Source organism: Gobius niger, assembly GCF_951799975.1.
Source record: "Gobius niger genome assembly, chromosome: 8".
NCBI lineage: Eukaryota > Metazoa > Chordata > Actinopteri > Gobiiformes > Gobiidae > Gobius > Gobius niger.
This window is the reverse complement of record NC_136859.1, coordinates 37,146,482-37,164,312: the sequence shown is the minus strand read 5'-3', so window position 1 is coordinate 37,164,312 and position 17,831 is coordinate 37,146,482. Positions and strand designations below refer to the sequence as shown.

The 17,831-nt window shown below is 43.6% G+C and overlaps 1 protein-coding gene across 1 annotated transcript in view; it reads left to right on the top strand.

Moving 5' to 3' along the window:
* The window catches only part of thsd7ab (thrombospondin, type I, domain containing 7Ab), a 357,113-nt gene that overhangs the window by 176,341 nt on the left and 162,941 nt on the right, over window positions 1–17,831 (top strand). The window contains exons 8-9 of the mRNA XM_079562212.1: window positions 2,339–2,542; window positions 11,700–11,894. Coding sequence (XP_079418338.1) covers window positions 2,339–2,542; window positions 11,700–11,894 — 399 coding nt within the window. The remainder of the gene's footprint in view (window positions 1–2,338; window positions 2,543–11,699; window positions 11,895–17,831) is intronic.

Here is a 17,831-nt window from a genome sequence, read left to right as displayed (position 1 = left end):
CTAAAATGACTTTGGTTTGATTCAACTACTTGGAGGGCATGGTTTGGTAAGTATAAAACCAGGCTTTTGCACAGAGATGAAAACAACAGAACAAACCGCGGTCAGATGTATCAGACGCAGCCAAAGTTCACCTGGAGGATCCGGGAGGACGACTGGTCTGTGCTGGTTCCACTATCCACAAAGACAAACAGTTTCAGCAGGTTTGAATACAGGGATGGAAGAATCCACTCACCACACAACCCATCACAAAACATCGAAAATAGGAATGACCAGGTTATTCCATCAGTGTCTTTCATCGTCCCTGATGGCACAGGTGTATTCCAAGATGACAACGCCAGGATTCATCAGGCTCACATTGTGAAAGAGTGGGTCAGGGAGCATGAGATGGATTGGCCACCAATGAGTCCAGGACTTAAACCCACTGAGGATGTTTAGGATGTGCTGGAGAAGGCTTTGCGCAGTGGTCACACTCTCCCATCATCGATACAAGATGTTGGTGAGAAATGAACACGACGTTGCCGTTCATTTTAAGTTCATAGCACATTTAAGTTTCACCAAAGTGCTTCACAATAACAACTCGTCACACACATAAAAGTGTTTTCAGACTAGACTTGAACAGTCCCACGACAAAGGAAGGTCAAGCTCCTCCCCCTCCCTCCTGAATGGACCTGACAGGCTGGCTCACAGGAAAACCTCTTCTCATTGGTCGACACAGGAGGATACTAGACTCTGATTAATTGCTGAGATCCAGGAAGGAAATAATACATGTTTTTACTTACTTTGCATCAAATTGCAAGACCAGGTGGTTGATTTAGCAGATTTCATAACATTTGTAATACATATAGACTTCCAGACTATCACTTTAACGAAACCTTACATTTAACAGGAGAGCTGACAGTGTGAGGTGTATGAATCAGGGATGACCAGGGAACACTTTGCAGAAACGTATTGAAACAATGCCATGGCAAATAGTGCTGTGATCAAAGCTAAAGGCGCTCCACATTCTAACAAGGCTAAATACTCTTCCCTTACCACATCTGTGTCTTCCCAGATCAAGTGAGCGTGAGTAAGCCCTGGCCTTGTTTATGTTCTACTTTCCTCTATATGAATCATCAGTAGTCGCCGCCTGTCCCTTTCGGAGCCTATAGTGTAAACACTGGCAGTCCTAGAAAGTGTCCTCTCCCTCCAGGCCGTCCCGCTGTGACAGAATGGGGCCATGTTGCTGCTGTAGCCCCGTCTGTGATGAGCCACTGAATTAGTCAGAGCGCAGTACTCTTAACCGCTGACCGTCTCTGTGTGAATCGTGATCATTACAGGTCGAAGGTGAGCGCCATGTGTGCCATTACTGTGAGTAGGAACGCTGATGATGGCTGAGGCCCGCAGTCATGTATATGTCATGAGGACGTCGTGTGAAGTGTAGTTCAGTCTTAAATGTCATGATTATAAATGAGGACATGTCCCGTGTGTCTCAATCAGAGGTGTGTGGACCCTCAGAGAAGGTTAGGAATATATTTGCATCGATCTTCAACGGTCATAAAGCATTGTACAGTCTGTCCAGGATTTTGCCATGTTGCGATTATAACTGAGGCATTACAACTTTTCCTAAACTCAGCAACTTTCTCCTAACTACAGTATTGCAAAAATGTCTTTGCGACCAAAGTTTCCACGGGGTTAAGTCAGTCAGACTGAAGTGGGGCTTAGTGTGCTCTCTCACTCGTCTCGGTCTGACTTTCCTCCCGCCTTCAGTCCGAGCCTTATTTCTCTGCTACTGGATTGTTTCTGGCGACGGCTTTTATCTGACAGACAAATGCTGTGCGTGTGTTTCATGTTGTCGGAGATAATGAAATAACTTCAAACAATACCTATTTGAAGTATTTTCCACGTTTTATACAGAAAAATGTGCAACTTTTCATCTCACCTTTCTGAAAGATGACCTGTGTGAGCTCCTCTCACATATTTACACCGCAGGGAATGGCAGCCAGGTGTCTTGCCCAAGGACACAACGGCAATACGCCAGTAGCAAGTGCAGACGGAACAGAGCAGGGTATTTGGACAACTCATACATAGTTGTACTCAAAATCAAACGTCCTGCATAATCAAGGCTTATAAACCTACCTTATTTAAAGCAGTAATGGGAATGAGACATTGTAAATCTATGATGACAAGCTTTGACTTTCAGCTAACACCATGCTGGCAAATGTCTGGTGCGGCCATGAATGCGCTGCAGATATGAGCTGTCCACAGTAGATGTGGTGAACATTTTATTACTCAGACTGAATGAAACAAGACTGAACTGCATATTAAACATTATAAGATTGTTTTCGTTCCTGTGTTTTAGGGTTCAAGCTGAGGCGGCGCGTGATCATGAACGAGCCCAGTGGAGGTCCCGGGAACTGCCCTCACCTGGTGGAGGCGGTGCCCTGTGAAGAACCGGCCTGTTTCAGCTGGAGGCTGGTCGGCCTGGAGCCATGTGTCCCGGAGGGGGAGCAGACCTGTGGGCCGGGTACACGGGCCGCTCTGGTCCAATGTGTCAACAGCACCGGTGAGAACGTCTACAATTTAAAGGCCCTGTACCTGATTTTACAAACGAGGAAGGAGGGAACATGGGAGCTTTAAATTGCCATTTGTTGTTTGTAAACATTTCTGACATCCCAGTTACTGTGACAGCAATACTGTCACAGTAACTGGGTTGTTTTTGTCAACGTCAAGACTATCATGACGTTGACACACCTTTTTAATGACAATAACCTAACGATGATGAGCTAAAAATAGCTCTTAAACATGACGAGACGTTTATGAGTTATCATTGACGAGACAAGATGAAAAAGTAGTTCCTCCGACGTTTGGAATCGTGGCTTGAGTGTGAACACGGAGCCTGAGCACGAACGCTACACATGACACAGAGCGGCTCACATACAGCTCACACTTTCCCCCACGCTCCAGTCTGAGCCTGGAGCTCCAAGGTCTGAGCGCTGATCAAACAGGGACTTTATCCTTTCCCTGGACAGTTTTTCTCCAATTAAATACAGTAGTGTAAGAACACACAAAGCATGTTGATGAACGAATGTGCCGGAGGTGCTGTTAATATAAACTCTAGAAGCGATGATCAGAGAGAGCGGCCGGAATCTGTCAAAAGCCTGTCATCCACATTTACAATACTTATTTTCAATACTCCACCTGAATTAATTTGTTGAAATAGGCTACTAATAGCTACTTAATTCCTCTTTTCAATGAAATCAACTTCACTAAAACCTAGATGAGTTTTCGTCGACTAAAACAGGACTAGGCACAAGCCCTTTTTGACGGAGAAACATAACCAAAACACACTTAGAATTCGTATTTGCAATTCTATTAGAATAAACAACAAAAAGTTTATTTACAGAAGTGTGCCAATGTTGTTTTTTGCGAAGGATTGCACGTAATGAGCTTCAACAGAAACGCTCTGATCCCACCCAGGACCCGATGCTGCTCTCATGGCTCTCTGAGGTATATGCCATTTTATAGAGCAGGCAGAGGCGGCTTGACCAGTGGCGGGTACGGGGAGAGCGAATGGGCGAGAAGGACAGAGATGGACGTGAACGTGAGGTCAGAGAGAGAGGCTGGACGGGGAGTAAACCCGGGGTGTGGTGAAGCCGAGTAGATAAGTGACTGACCCTGCACAGGCGTTTTGCAGGTTGTCACAAGCATTTATCGTCCAAAAGACTAAGCCTAAAGCTGAGAGAGTTGCCAAAAATAGCACTATACGGTAATGAACAACAAGCTGCTAGTTCAAATTCATAAAAAGGCTGGTCAGCCAGACTACATGCTTCTCTTTACAAACACGTGTTGTGTGGTTCTCTGATGGGCATGTTTGACCGTCGGATTAACCAATCAGAGAAACACATGCTCAATGCAACATGGCCACTTACACAAGCATGAAAACTGAACATTCCCGTCTTATCTCAAATCAAATGCCGGACTACTAAACGAGTCCCAGACACTCTGTTTCCTAACAGTAAGCAGAAGGCTTGGCTGGTAAGGCGAGATCCACAGTGTTCGAAGGGTTTTTATCGTTTTACTAGAGAAGAGAGAAGAGCCAGTTTTTACTTTCATGTGGATATATGCAATCGCCAATGTGTCATACTAGGGGGCGTGGCCTGTGGTGGGGATGACGTTCATTATTGTAGTCACAATTTCTTCATTCTTTTTAGACGAGCAGAACATACACTCAAATAAAGTGGAGTCAAAGTCGGATTCTAATGATTTTATTCGATTAATTGTTAAATTAGTGACAGCTGACAGAGCTAGGTTAGCATTCTCTGTTATTTATGTACACATGTTTTCATGTGGTACATCCATTACCCAGCTTTTGTTTAAGTGTAGGCTAACTGAGTGAAAGAACAGCTCTTCCCCTTGCTTGGTTTCCCACTCGACTTCTTGGTGACGATAGACAGTAGAGGACACATCGTTATCAGAGACACATTAATATGACAATCCTTTGGGATTTTAAAGACTTTCTTCCCATTTTTAGTTGTAAAAACTGAAGGACGGCTTCAGCCTGTCTGGAACCTTCCCTCCTCCATGCATTTACTACTCCCTACAGTATTTATGATATTCCTCTGTATGTTGTGTGCTCTAACTGTTGTTTTTTTGCACCAAGGCACCATTTTGATTCTAAGTGGTAGAATTGACAATGGATCACATCTCACGCCGACTTTAACCTGGGGGTAATGTGGGTTTGTTATAAATAGGTTTTCATGCAGTTGGGACACTCTTCGACAGTGCAATATTAAGTACGACATCAGTCACTTTTCAGTTAGTCTTTCAGAGTACTTCAACATACTTATATTACGTAATATTTTCATGTTTTCATCAAGGGTAAATTGATTTATTGCACCACATCCAGTCTGCATGCATTAGAACAATCTCAATATGTAAAGTACTTGGGCTGAAACGTGTCCTTGTGGGACTCCTCATCCACTGCTCAGTTTATCAGTTATTCATTTCTATTTTTAGTCATTTTGTTTTCGTGTTCCCGGTGAAGTTTTTCCATTTTTCCCTCCACCCGATCGACTTTTCTCTCGTCCGTGTGAAGACGTGTGAGTGCAGCATAAATCCCCGCAGTTTGAAGGTCAGCTCTCGTGCGCCTTTGCTCCGCCACGGCCCACCTCTCCCACCTCTGCTCATTCATCACCTCCACTCTGTCCTCCACAGGCCCATATAAACCTGCAATAAAGCGCACACGGCTCTCTTTCTCCACCCTCTCGTCCTCTTTGGCTGTGTCCGAGGGTCCACACGCTTCCCTCAAGGGCAGTGGTTCTCAACTGGTGGGTCGCGGAACCCTTTTCAGTGGGTCGTGAGTCTTTTCTTCTGAATCCTCTGACCAGGGGTACGGGGACCTAGCAGGGGGTACTTGGATCTATTCAAAAAGGGGAAACTGAACATTATTTTGATAGGGAAACGCTATTTTCTACAGTAAAATGTGTCTTTGTGAGAATTTTCACTTTATTTTGAATGCAATTTTTTTTACTCACAATAAACGATTTTAAGTGATGCTTTCGAAAAAAACTGCAACACCCTTGAGGGAGCTGGATCGCTTGAAATTCATCTTTCTCTCTCATTTCTTCTTCTTCTTCTTCTTCTTCTTCTTCTTCTTCTTCTTCTTCTTCTTCTTCTTCTTCTTCTTCTTCTTCTTCTTCTTCTTCTTCTTCTTCTTCTTCTTCTTCTTCTTCTTCTTCTTCTTCTTCTTCTTCTTCTTCTTCTTCTTCTTCTTCTTCTTCCTGCTACGCCCAGTTTGACAAACCCATGTAGACCACAATGCATTGCGATAATCAGAGGAAAGAAGCCGAGAGGTCTTTGAACTGGATGAAAAGTTTCAAAAAAACTTGGATTTTGTTGCTGAACATATCAGCAATTTTGACAATTCTTAGGCATACAATATCATATTTCTGTATGAAATTATAGAAAACTTGCAATGCATTTTTCCTCATATATGTCAGTAAGCTACAGCAGAAGTGATAAATTGATATCACAAAATATTTTTTTTACCTATTGACCTGCGTCTTGATCCCGTGTTGTGTATTATTCACAAACCACTTAAATATAAACTGTTACAGTGAAAAGTCGCTAACGTTAGAACCTGACCTTTAGTTTGAGCTGTTAAATGATCGATGCCCCCAAAAGGGCAACAATCCAAGCTACTTTCATCACCAATGTCAAATCCGTGTTAAATCAAACTAATCCGACTCAGTTTTTAACCATGAATATTAATCAGTGTCTTGATTTGGTCGGTTGTTGTTGCAGCAATCCAGTTTTAATCAGAGTTCACAAACTTTATGGAAGATGTAGTGGCTCATTCTCACTTCTTTCTCCTTCGCCTGCAGATCCCGTGACAACTCAAACGCCTGCTATAGTGCGGCTCTGCAGTACATGAGGAGTTAGAGACTACGGCCTCTATCTCCATCTCTCTGCCCTCCCTCATCATTACCCTCTCTATCTGCATACACAATTAAATCCCGTCCCCTCTAAATCTTCCTTCAGGCGCTGTGCGTGAGTCTGGGGGAATCTCCTCTGACCTTTATTACCGCTGCCTTTTACTGCCTGACTTTACGGCTACACGTCTTTAATAAACTCGTCAGCGGAGTTACTGTCGGGGACTGAGTGCTACCTGCGTAATAAAAGTACAAGGGCACAGTCTCAAACCAGAGGTGGGAATATGCACTGACAATTATTACGGCGGGAAATAAAAAGGAAAGATCTCGAGGCGTTTATGACGAGACAGGGATATGTACGTGCACATAGTGACATCGGTGAAGTGTGAAAGCTGATTTGAACAGGATCTTTGGTGTTCAGCTTCACTGTGCGTCTGTTTACATGGTGATTTATGAGGCACGATTATGTACTCACAAATATACGGTCGCAGGAGTTCTGACGTGTTTGGCGGTGGGTGGTGTTGCCTCAGGGTAGAGCAGGATGTCCTTTAGAAGGTTGGCAGTTCAAATCCCAGCTCCTGCAGGTGCAGACTGTCATCATGTCCTTGGCAGAGACGAGCTGTTCAGGTTGTCGTCTGTACTGGTAGTTTAAGTGGTTTCACCCTTCTCCTCAAAGGCTGTCAACATTAAACAGAGGTCCTTGATCTAGTCCTTGTTTACCTTAAACAATCCTGTCCCGTTTCCTTGTTCTGTGGGTATGATCCACTGCCAGAGACCTCGCTACAAGCTGAATAACTAACTGGATATTGTGAGTTCACAAACACGCAAGAATCCATCTTGTGCTGCTCATGACTATCTGTTTGAATGCCAAACAAACTGTGGTTTGGGCAAAATTACATTGTACACTGCAAACAGTAATCTTGCTATAAGTGAAATTATTTTGAAATAAGATTTTTTGTCCTTCATTTGAGAGCCTAATTCCAAGAAATATGTCCATGGGGCAATTATTTGCTCTCAAATTAAGGTAAAACAACTGCAACCGTTTTATTTATAGTAAATAAAAAAAAAAAATAATGTATAGTTTTTAGTGCAGTGATTTCTTTTCTATAAACTTCACTGTAAATGTCTCAATGTCATATTCCTTGAAATGTGGTTAAGGTGCTGCTACAGACTATCAAACACACAGCATCCCACAACATGTTGTGGCTGTGAGTGACCCCATCAGCAGCAAATGCTGCACCAAAATGTGTCCTCTGCCCAAACCATTCAAGCTGGAGCGATCCCAGACTGTAATATAGTAGTATAGTAGTATAGTAAAGTAAAGGTGTTAAACTGTACTTCATTTATGATGCCGCTGGGGTGACCCATAAGCATCAGCGGGTGACCGCAGTGCAGTGCCCAGGAACATCCCCAGATGTGGGGCCGGGCTAATGGTCAGAATGACCTGCTGGAGGATTAACCTATTGTACATGGTTTTAGTGGCAGGGGAAATGGAACATTAGGAAATGCAGCTCATTTATTTATACATTACAATTATACATTTACAGTCAGGACTGAAAACATCTGTGCTTTAGTGAGTGGAAACACGGTGGGAAATAGACACTGATGAAGCTTGAGGAGGCTGTGGTGCTGAAGGATGAACTGAAACACTGGGGAGGAAGGACATATGAATGAAACTCGGTGCATGGTCCAAAGAGTTACAGAACCTTGATAAAGCAACCACCAATGTTTTACCAACAAATACTTGTCTGACAAAAAGCACTTTGATAGTTGCCCTTTTTGGTCCTGCATTTGTTGCTTTGCCTCAACATTTTGCTTAAAAAAGTTCCTCACTCTTTCATTCATATTTGCGCCCGAATCCTCCTCCGTTCATCGTTTGGAGGAAACGATGTTCCTCCCAGTTTCCTCCCAGTTCCCCCCGGCCCGTCGCCCGTGACGGATCTCCCCCCGCACTCTCCCATCTGATGAAAATCGATCCTCGCCGCTTGGACCCGCGCGGCGCTGATTTTTCACCGCTGTGCTCCTTGTGTTCTCTCTGTCCCGGGGCCCGTGAAGGGAAATGCCACCGGGGCGGCTCCCAGTCTGTACCAAGGTCGATACAAACGTTATTTGAAAGTGCATATTGATATTCCACGCTGACTGGCCGCCCACTTAGGCCGCGCAGGCTCGGGCGGCGGCTGCAGTGCGCTGTCACTCCCTGTTTTCAGGCCTCTCGGTTTGGTCATGATTGGTCGCCCGCAGATCTGTCAAAGTGACATCTTAATGCAGAGTCAGCAGTCCGGCGCCTCGCAGTTTTCCCTGTGATTTGGTGGAAATGGGAAGTCAGTTTAAATGTGCTTCTCACTCACAGCAGTGCACAGGTGGAGGACTGCATGTGGTGGTGATGGTGCGTTATGTTCAACCCGAGGTCAGGTGCCATAGTCTACATAATCTACAGGTAAACCAGTGAGTCTCAGAGTCATCTGCAATTTAGTTGTATCAGAAATAGATGATTTCAGCTTTGCTCTAGTGATGCATTTATCCATTCAGGAGTTGGATAAGAGTTTAGGCACCTTGACCCAGAGACATATTTTTAATAGACCGTCATTTCTCACTTCTCCTGGTTTACCACAATGACCACGTTCGAGGGGGGAATCATGGCGGATTTACAGACTCCTCCTCAAAAAGCATGTTCCTAAAAAGGGTTAGGGTTAGAGGCAGGTCAGGGCAGAAGTATTTTTTACAGCATGACATGGTGCGTTGTCATGCATGAAGATGATTTTGTTCTGGAAAACACGGCTCTTCTTAGAAGACAGTGGTCAGTCTGAAACTCCACCTATTTTTCAGAGGTCACTTTCTCTCCTCATGATTCTGGCCCAAAACATGACTCTGCCCCCTCCTTACTGACGTCACAGCCTTGTTGGGACATTGTGGCCATTCACCAACCATCCACTACTCCATTGATTTGACCATCCAGGGTTACACGGCCTCATCAGTGAACAAGACTGTTTGAAAATGAGTCCTCATGTATTTCTGAGCCACTGCAGCCGTTTCTGTTCATCAGCTTCAATGAACAGTTCAGGGGAGGCCCAGATAGAAGGTTTATGCACAACTGCAGCCTCTGGAGGGTCCTACACCTTGATGTTCGGGAGACTCCAGAGGCACCAGCAGCTTCAAATACCTGTCTGCTGCTTTGTAGCAGCTGTTCTCTTAATCTGAGGTATTTGTCTGGCAGAAACCTCCTCATTGTGCCTTTATCTGCACAAACCCATCTGTGCTCTGAATCATCCACAAATCTCTTAACAGTACGATGATTACGCTTCATGTTTTGTGAAATATCGAAGGTTTTCATACCTAGACCAAGGCATTCAACTATTTCACGCTTCTCATCAGCAGAGAGATCCTTTTTCTTTCCCATATTGTTTGAAATGGTGGTCTGCTTAATAATGTGGAACGTTAACTGGGCTTACCTACCTTTTATTTACCTTTATGACACTGAAATACAATTTGCTTAATAATTTGGAACGTAGTGTAGTTAGTACCTGTTTTTGACCCAGGCTGTTCCTTAAACCATCAACAGTTAACTTAACCTTACAGTACTACCCATCACACATTAGTAAATCATGGTTTAAAATACCTGGTTTCAGGTATTTTCTCCACAGTCTGGTATTGGCCCTGTGTTCATCATATCATGGCAAGTCCCAACACAAATGAAAAATATCTAATAGAGACGTTTTGGTTTCTGTTCAAAAGCAGGACTGTCTGGGAGAGACATCCTGCAAATAGTCAGAGCCCAGCCTCAGTGACAGAGTCTCAGAGTATGTCCCTGTTTCCAAGTGAAATGGAAAATACAGTCCCTTTTACTGCCCGTGAGCTGGTGAAGCATCATGGGATAACTTTTATTCCATAAAAGTAGCAGGAAGGCCTTTGAAGTGGCGTGTTGAAAGGCGGCCGGAGCGGCGCAGACGTATGTGGGTTATTGGCACAGTGTGATCATGAATAAGCCATGAGCAGCGGTGCGCGGATGTCCCGTGTGAATCAGCTGGTCCGCGAGTACACGGAGTACGTGGAGTGTGTACATCCACTACATGTAACACGGTAATGCCTGTCGTGTCTGTGAGGGAGGACGCCTCTGACGTGGGCTGAGTTATTTCCCAGGTTTACTGCAGCCTCAGATCCACACAACTGTGGCATTTAATCATACAGACCAATGTGACTTACTGTACTGTATGTTGAAGGATAGCATCACTTTAGCTTTCTCTCACAGGGAATTGAGTCCATGCGGCACAAAGGCAACTTGAATGCTTGGGTTCAAAGTCAAAGTGTTTTCACTCGTGCTTGAACGGATTTATTTTTGTTTCTTTAGGGAAGTGCAGTGAATCCAAATGCTGCTTTAAAGATGATAAAGTCTGAAAATATCAAGAGCTCATTCAAAACTTTTCAAATACTGTGCCAAATTCTTCAAAAGACAAAATAGAAGAGGATCATTTGATACTTTTGCTTGTATAAAATTTTCATCTGATACTCACTTTTTCTCAAGAGAACCAGGACGTAGTGAACAGCAGACACATTTACTGCTTCCTTACAATCCTCTCAATCCCAAAACCTCAATTACTTTTAAGCCAAGCCCATTTTTGACCAAATCGCTCACGTTTTGATACAAGCACACAATTTGCCGTAAATGTTACCTGGACTTTCTGTTTCTGGAAAACCCATTAGCTGATCCAATTATTTTGCTCCAACTTCATTCAAAAGACTTTGACACCGACACTTTGTGACGGGATCTGGAACTAAACCTCCTGACATGATGGGGATAATAATTCACTTGGATTCCTCATTTCCGAAATACGTGTTAGATCACTTTGTGCAGCTGGCCTCAGACATAGTAATTCATCGTAAAGACGCTGGATAGACGTGTGAGCGCATCAGGTCCACTTTGTAGGTTTGAGAGTGTTGTCGACGAGTGCTCTTCAAAGATGGGGCCGGAGCAATAGTGAAAACACAGAAAAGAGACTTGCTGTGAAGATATGTTGAAGCAGTCAAAGAAAACCATCCGAGGCACTTTCCTGTATCAATCCAAAATGTTTGTCTTTGGAGCAGTCTTTTGAGTTTGTTGCCCCCACGGGAGGACCATGATTTTAAGGTCAAGCAGGTATTGGTGGGAGGAATTGGTGCGATGTGTAGTTATTATACAGGCATTAACACATACACATGAGATCCTGATTACTGTGATGTAACGGAGGAGACACATCACTGTCCAGCAGAGCACGGGAGTATTGTCTGTATGACGGTGTCCCCTCTCTCCCCCAGGCTCGGAGGTGGAACGCAGCCTGTGCTCCACCATGCCCGCCCCGCCCCCGGAGCCCTGCGAGGTGCCCTGCCCCAGAGACTGTGTGCTCAGCGACTGGACGGCCTGGTCCTCCTGCTCCCAGACCTGCTCCAGCAAAACCATCGAGGGCAAACAGATGAGGACCCGCTCCGTCCTGGCCTACAACGCCGGGGAAGGTGAGTCTGCCACACAGGACCACTGTTAGAAAACTCTCTGTCAAGTCATGACCACAGCCATTATTCACACAGTGGTCAAGTTTGAGGTTTTAATGTCAATGAACTCTCTCTTTATGATGGTTATGTTAGGGCGTTTTGTTGACTCGCGCATTGAATTGAATACTGTGTTTTCCATGTGTATCCATTCACAAATACTGACATACTGGAATTCCCCGACGACACACTGGCATCCAAATACGGTCATTACCTTTGTGGAAGACGTCAGGCGTCAGAGTCCGCAGGGATAAACACATTACGAAGATGTTGTGGAGATGTTGTTACAGTGTCCAGACTTTACAGGACGTTACAAGATTTTGGATTTTTCCATTCCCTGATTGTTTTGCCAAAATATTGAGCTTTAAACCACAGAACGCAAGGCAAAATTTGAATTTGTTAACTACTTGGTTTCCCCGTAAAGCTGAGGCTCACGCTACAGCCGCTCACAACAGCGCTGGACGATAAAGATGCATCACTTCGGACTCATTTTTGCTTTACAAAACGTCCTGACGGGAGGACAGGAAAGATTACTGTTAAACTAACTCTTACAGGCAATGTTTTATGGCCCATTTGCTTTATTTATTTGATTACTGTAGGCACAATAAAAACAGTTTAGTGACTGTTTACAGTTACACGAATGATCAGAGTAATGTTAGAGTAAAATGTTATTAATTAGGATTGTTAGGATTGTTAGCTGTTGAGTGCCAACAATCCAGACCTTTTTCATGATATGTAACACCACAGCGTATTCTGTGTTATAGCCATTATGCTGTGGCTCGTTTGAAAGACTCTAAGCTCTCCGTAGGTGAAAACACTTTAATTGTACAGTTCCTGAGAAGAACAGAGGCTAGTTTGGATCAAAATCACAGATTTTTTTCCAGATTCGGAGATATGTTTTATGAAACACTCTCCTTTCTGATTAACTCCTCTCTCCTCTCTGGACGGACACTAACGTTATGTGAAGAGGCAAATGCCTAAATATATTCATTTCAAGTTGATTTTCAACGACAACATTGTGTGCATTTAAACAGCCTGGTTCTTGGATTGAAGACTTTAACAGGATGTTTCTCAGCCGTCCTTGGACTGATTTTAACCATTTAAAAACTCAGACAAGCGTTAAAATCTCAACTGTTTTGATCTGTCCATGAGAAGCCGCTCTGCTTTGTCAAGTGTCGGCTTTACAGCTGTATGCGACCCAACACCACCCCCCGCGGACTAAAAGAAAAAGAAAAGAAACACAATAGTATATATAAAATGTTTTTGATGATCATTTATTTCACTTCTGTTCATCACAGAGCTATCAAAATCACACATGAGGTGTATTAGAGTGTCGTCGTGTGAGTTTCGGAATAACCCCCCCCCCCCCCCGCAAAAATGGAAAAAAAGTGTTTCCGTTTTTAATTAATTACAGACCCTGTAATTGAATCAATGAAATATTTTAACCAAGTCCCACAAATAGACATTTCAACAAAATTAAACCAAACATTTAAACCTGGCTCAATCCATTTTTTAGAATTCCGTTGCTGAAAATAATGGCAGTATTTACTGACAGAAAACTTCAATAACAATACATTTTTCACGTATTTATGCCAGTAATCTATAGTAAAAGTGCCTGTATGTCTACATTTGAATATTTCCTCCGCTCGCCTACAGTGTAACTGCACACACTTCATAAATGTAGGGGGCGTCATGGAGCAAAAAACAAAAAGAATCCTAAAAACAGCAGAGAAAGCACAAGGTCGCCCCGCCTCACGTCCATGCAGATGATGGGCTTTAGTCATGGCTGTCGGCGCGTCCTCTGCTGTCACGCCGCGGATGTGGTGATTTCACACTCGCCTGCCTTATCTCCGGCGGTGCCCTTATCTCCCGCTGATTACTCCTGTGTGTGTTTTTTTGGGGGAGCCTTTGACTCCGTATCGTGCCTCGCATCACCGCCTCGGTGCCGTGTGTCTGTCATGTGTCTGACTGCCTTTCATGTTTTATCTCACAGTCACGGCGATGGTGGTGGCCTGGATCACCGTCATGGAGGGTAACCTTTGGATGAGTGACTGTAGCCTCAGTAGCGACATGTGCTCCTGTGTTTGTAGTATGTAGTAAACACGCTTTAGTCGACTTTACACATACAGGGTGAGCGCACGCTGGAGGCACACTGTATGGGACGTTTTAGCCAAAAAAAGAAAGACTGAAACAAATGCAAAATAAAAAGAGGCTTAGGGTTAATAAAGACACTATTCTTGTATAATATTGCCAAACATACTGTAATTGACCTTTCGCCAGGCCCCGCCCCCCTGAGTTACTGTTGCTACATCCATCATACTTTCTGATGCCGCTGCTAGAGTGACTCGTGTTTGTAACTCGAATTGGAGCAATAGATGAGCGATGTCTTCCAGATCGCGGCTAAAGGAGTTTCAATATGCAGCAGAGGATTATATTCAAGATGTTACACAATCCATCGAAAGAAAAAGGACAACTATTGACTCTAAAGCAGAGACAGACAGACAGGTCTGAAACAGAAATGCAACAGCACAGCCTTGTGGACCAGTCGTGCTCCCGAGCACCCTCTTACTTTTTTAGTATTACTAATAGTAGAAACATTTCTCCAGTAAAGTTAGCTAACGCTAGCTAAACCTACAGGTGACACAATGATAAAAGGCAGCATCCAGTTATCAGGGCCAAGACAAAACACGTGAGAAACGTCACCGCCGCAGGTAAAGCTACAGCTCCAGAGCCAGTTTGTGTAACGGTATGTGACTGTCAGTAGCTAGATGTTAGCATGCTAATGTGTTAGCCTAGCGGCTAGGCCCTAGCCTTACCTTAGAGCAGACACATGCTTGTTTATTTTGGAGACATTGCTGGTACGTCCCATTGTTTTGCATTGGAGGACCTAGCTTCATAGGATGTTTGATTGGACAGTTACCGTTTTGGGTAGGAGGGTTTGGCGAAAGGTCAATTGGACATGCTGCCACTTTGCTCCTCATAGAATCTGTAAAAATTGACATAAAGGACATTTGATAACATTCGTGATGTGCGATTTATGAACGAATTGTTCAAAGCTTGAGATTTACTTTACTGACTCAGGAGTTGTGATTCCCCGCCTCCATTAACTCGTTGACTAACTCGTCTGCCCACCGCTTTCTAATCTGTGATCCCGAGGCTGCGTTTGTAGCCACAATGACTCTAATATTACACGCGTGTAGCTCGTCTGAGCACAGAAACAAAAAGCTTATTGTTTACAACTACTTTCCCCTAACGTCCTCCTTCCTGCCCGCCCACTCGTCTCGTAACTCTCGTTCCGCCTCCAACATTATTGATGATTTCTGTACAATATTTGAATATTTTCTACACTCAGAAGTCCAATGCAGCTCAGTGTGAGTGAGTGACTCGTCTGAACTGGGAGAACAAATCACTCAGAGGTTCACGTCAAAGACACTGATACGTATGAACCAAATGACACTATCTCCCGGCTAAGCTAGCCTCATACTAAAGTGTAAATACAGCAGAGTGGTCAATTCAGGCAGAGTATTGGGAAAAAAAGATTATATAATAATAATAATACTTTAATCAGTCTCACATACTAAAATGGCACCAGATTACAATCAAATCACCATGTTTCATGTATAAAGAACAATGGTTATTAATGGATTTAATTTTTTGTGTGTAGGCTACGGTTTTTGTTCTCTATGATACTTTCCCAAACACTGTAATATTTTCATTGTTTTAAACAGTAGTTTACATTAGACTCACTGAATCAAACGACTCAAAACACCCCATTCACTTTGGTGATTGATTCATTTTAACTCAAGTCAGTAAAGCGAATCGAACTTCACATCACGAGATAATATAGAAGTCTATAGCCACAAAAAGAACTTCAAATCAAATTGTTCTCTAAAGTATAAAAAATTCAACAATAATTACAGGCCGACTTCTGAAGGCTCTGCTGAACTTATTATCCTAAACTGGACAGAACTATAAATGCATTTTGGTCTCATTTTTCAGGATAATTAAACCAATCTGTCAATGAGCACTTCTCCTTTGGACACTGACAGGAAGTGACATAGATAGAGGCAAACAATTTTAAACTGTTGCCATGCCGACCAGTATAACGCACATGTGTTGCTCCCAAACCCTTAGTGCAAATAGGCAATAGTTAATAGAAAGTATAAAGGAATATCAAATACAGACTCACACATCAGGGAAATTCAACAAGCGGTGACTTTGGAAGACTCAGCGCATCCGAAAATCTTACTGAAACTAAGCAAAAAAATACAACGTAGTGTGTCTCCAGCTTTAAATGGTCGATAATATTTGATGTATTTAGTGTGGAGTAACTGTACTCCATTGCCTTTCCACGGCGACACTCCTCTTTCAGTGTCGAGTGTCTCAAGCTGAAAGAGCGATGCTTTGCCTCTCAATGATCAATGATCCGCCTCTCGTCCCAAAGAAAGAAATCATTTCCAACTCTTCACGCTTCATGTAAATGCAATTTCCACCACTGACCGTGCAATTTCCCCGCTGTGAGACAAACACGTTCTTATCTTATCCTAAACGAAGCTGTGAGGCGGCTCCTTCCTGTCGCTGCTGAATAAAGGCGGCGTTCAGGAGGCTGACTCAGTCCTCTGTCTCCCGGTTACGCTTTTATATTTGATGCAAGCCGAATGTGGAGGTTCATAGACTTTCTTCAAACCTAAGCTGAAAACGTTTTTTTTTTTTTTTTCCAGCTGTGCATTTGAAACTGACAGCCCTTATCTGAGCTCCTCTTTTATGTTAGTCAGTGCGGCGTTGCAACTTTTCCCAAACCCTGCAACTTTCCCCCAACTAAGGTGACTGAAGCGGGGCTCAGCCAGGACTGTTACGTCTGTCCCCGCCCTCCACTCACTCGCCTCGGTCTGACTTTACAGCGAGCGCCGCTCTCTGAGACTCTGCTCTTGGATCCTTATTTGGCGATAGGCTTTAAGCTGACAGATAAACGTGTGCTAAGTGTGCATTACAGGTGTTCGTGTGAGGAGCTTTCTTTGCTTCAGGAGTCACCATTAGGGTTGTTCCGATACCAGTATTTCCCCATCCGATACCGATACCGGGTTCAGGCTAGTGGCTGATACTGAGTACCAGTCCGATTCCACAGTAAGTAAATAAAAACAATCACAAAACCTGTAAAGAATATGCCCACTTATAGCACATGGTTTATTATGCATATTTTACAGTCTGCATAGCCCAAAAAATGCTATTTGGTATCGGATAGGAACCAGGAAAATCTGTTTTAGTGGCATAAAAGCCGTGCGGCCAACCCTAGACACAATTCTGTTGAACCAGAGCCGAAGCCTGAGTGAAATAAACTCTCGTCATCTGGTCTCCTCAGAACCTCTGTTTTAACACAGTTATATTTGGAATGGGAGCTTATTGGGGGCGTGCTTCATCCACTCCACTCACATTAGTAAGCTACGTATGAAGCTACAGCAGCTCGCCAGCCCTTTCCAAGTAGCTTCATGAGTCTCATTAAAATATGCTTTCTTTTTGCTCTGAACATGTTGAACACGGGCCGCAGACTATTAGGTAAATGCACTTACAACAAATAAACTCAGGCGCAAGCAAGGTCAAGGTCAATTTATTTATAAAGCACATTTACAAAAAACAGTCATCACTGCCCCAAAGTGCTGTACAGGTACACAGTGCAATAATGCAGCTACAAACAAACACAACAATATAACACGATAAGAAAAGTAAAAAATGAAACAGTAAAAATATGAAAAAATGCTCAGCTCATCTCGTGTTAAAAAGCAGCCATTTTTGTTCTATAAAAGTGGCGCATCAAGTGAAAAAGGTTGGAGACCCCTGAGCCACAGTTTCCCCTGGGGCTGCACTCCTCTGCACCACCACCTGTACGGCCTATTGTACATGTTTTTA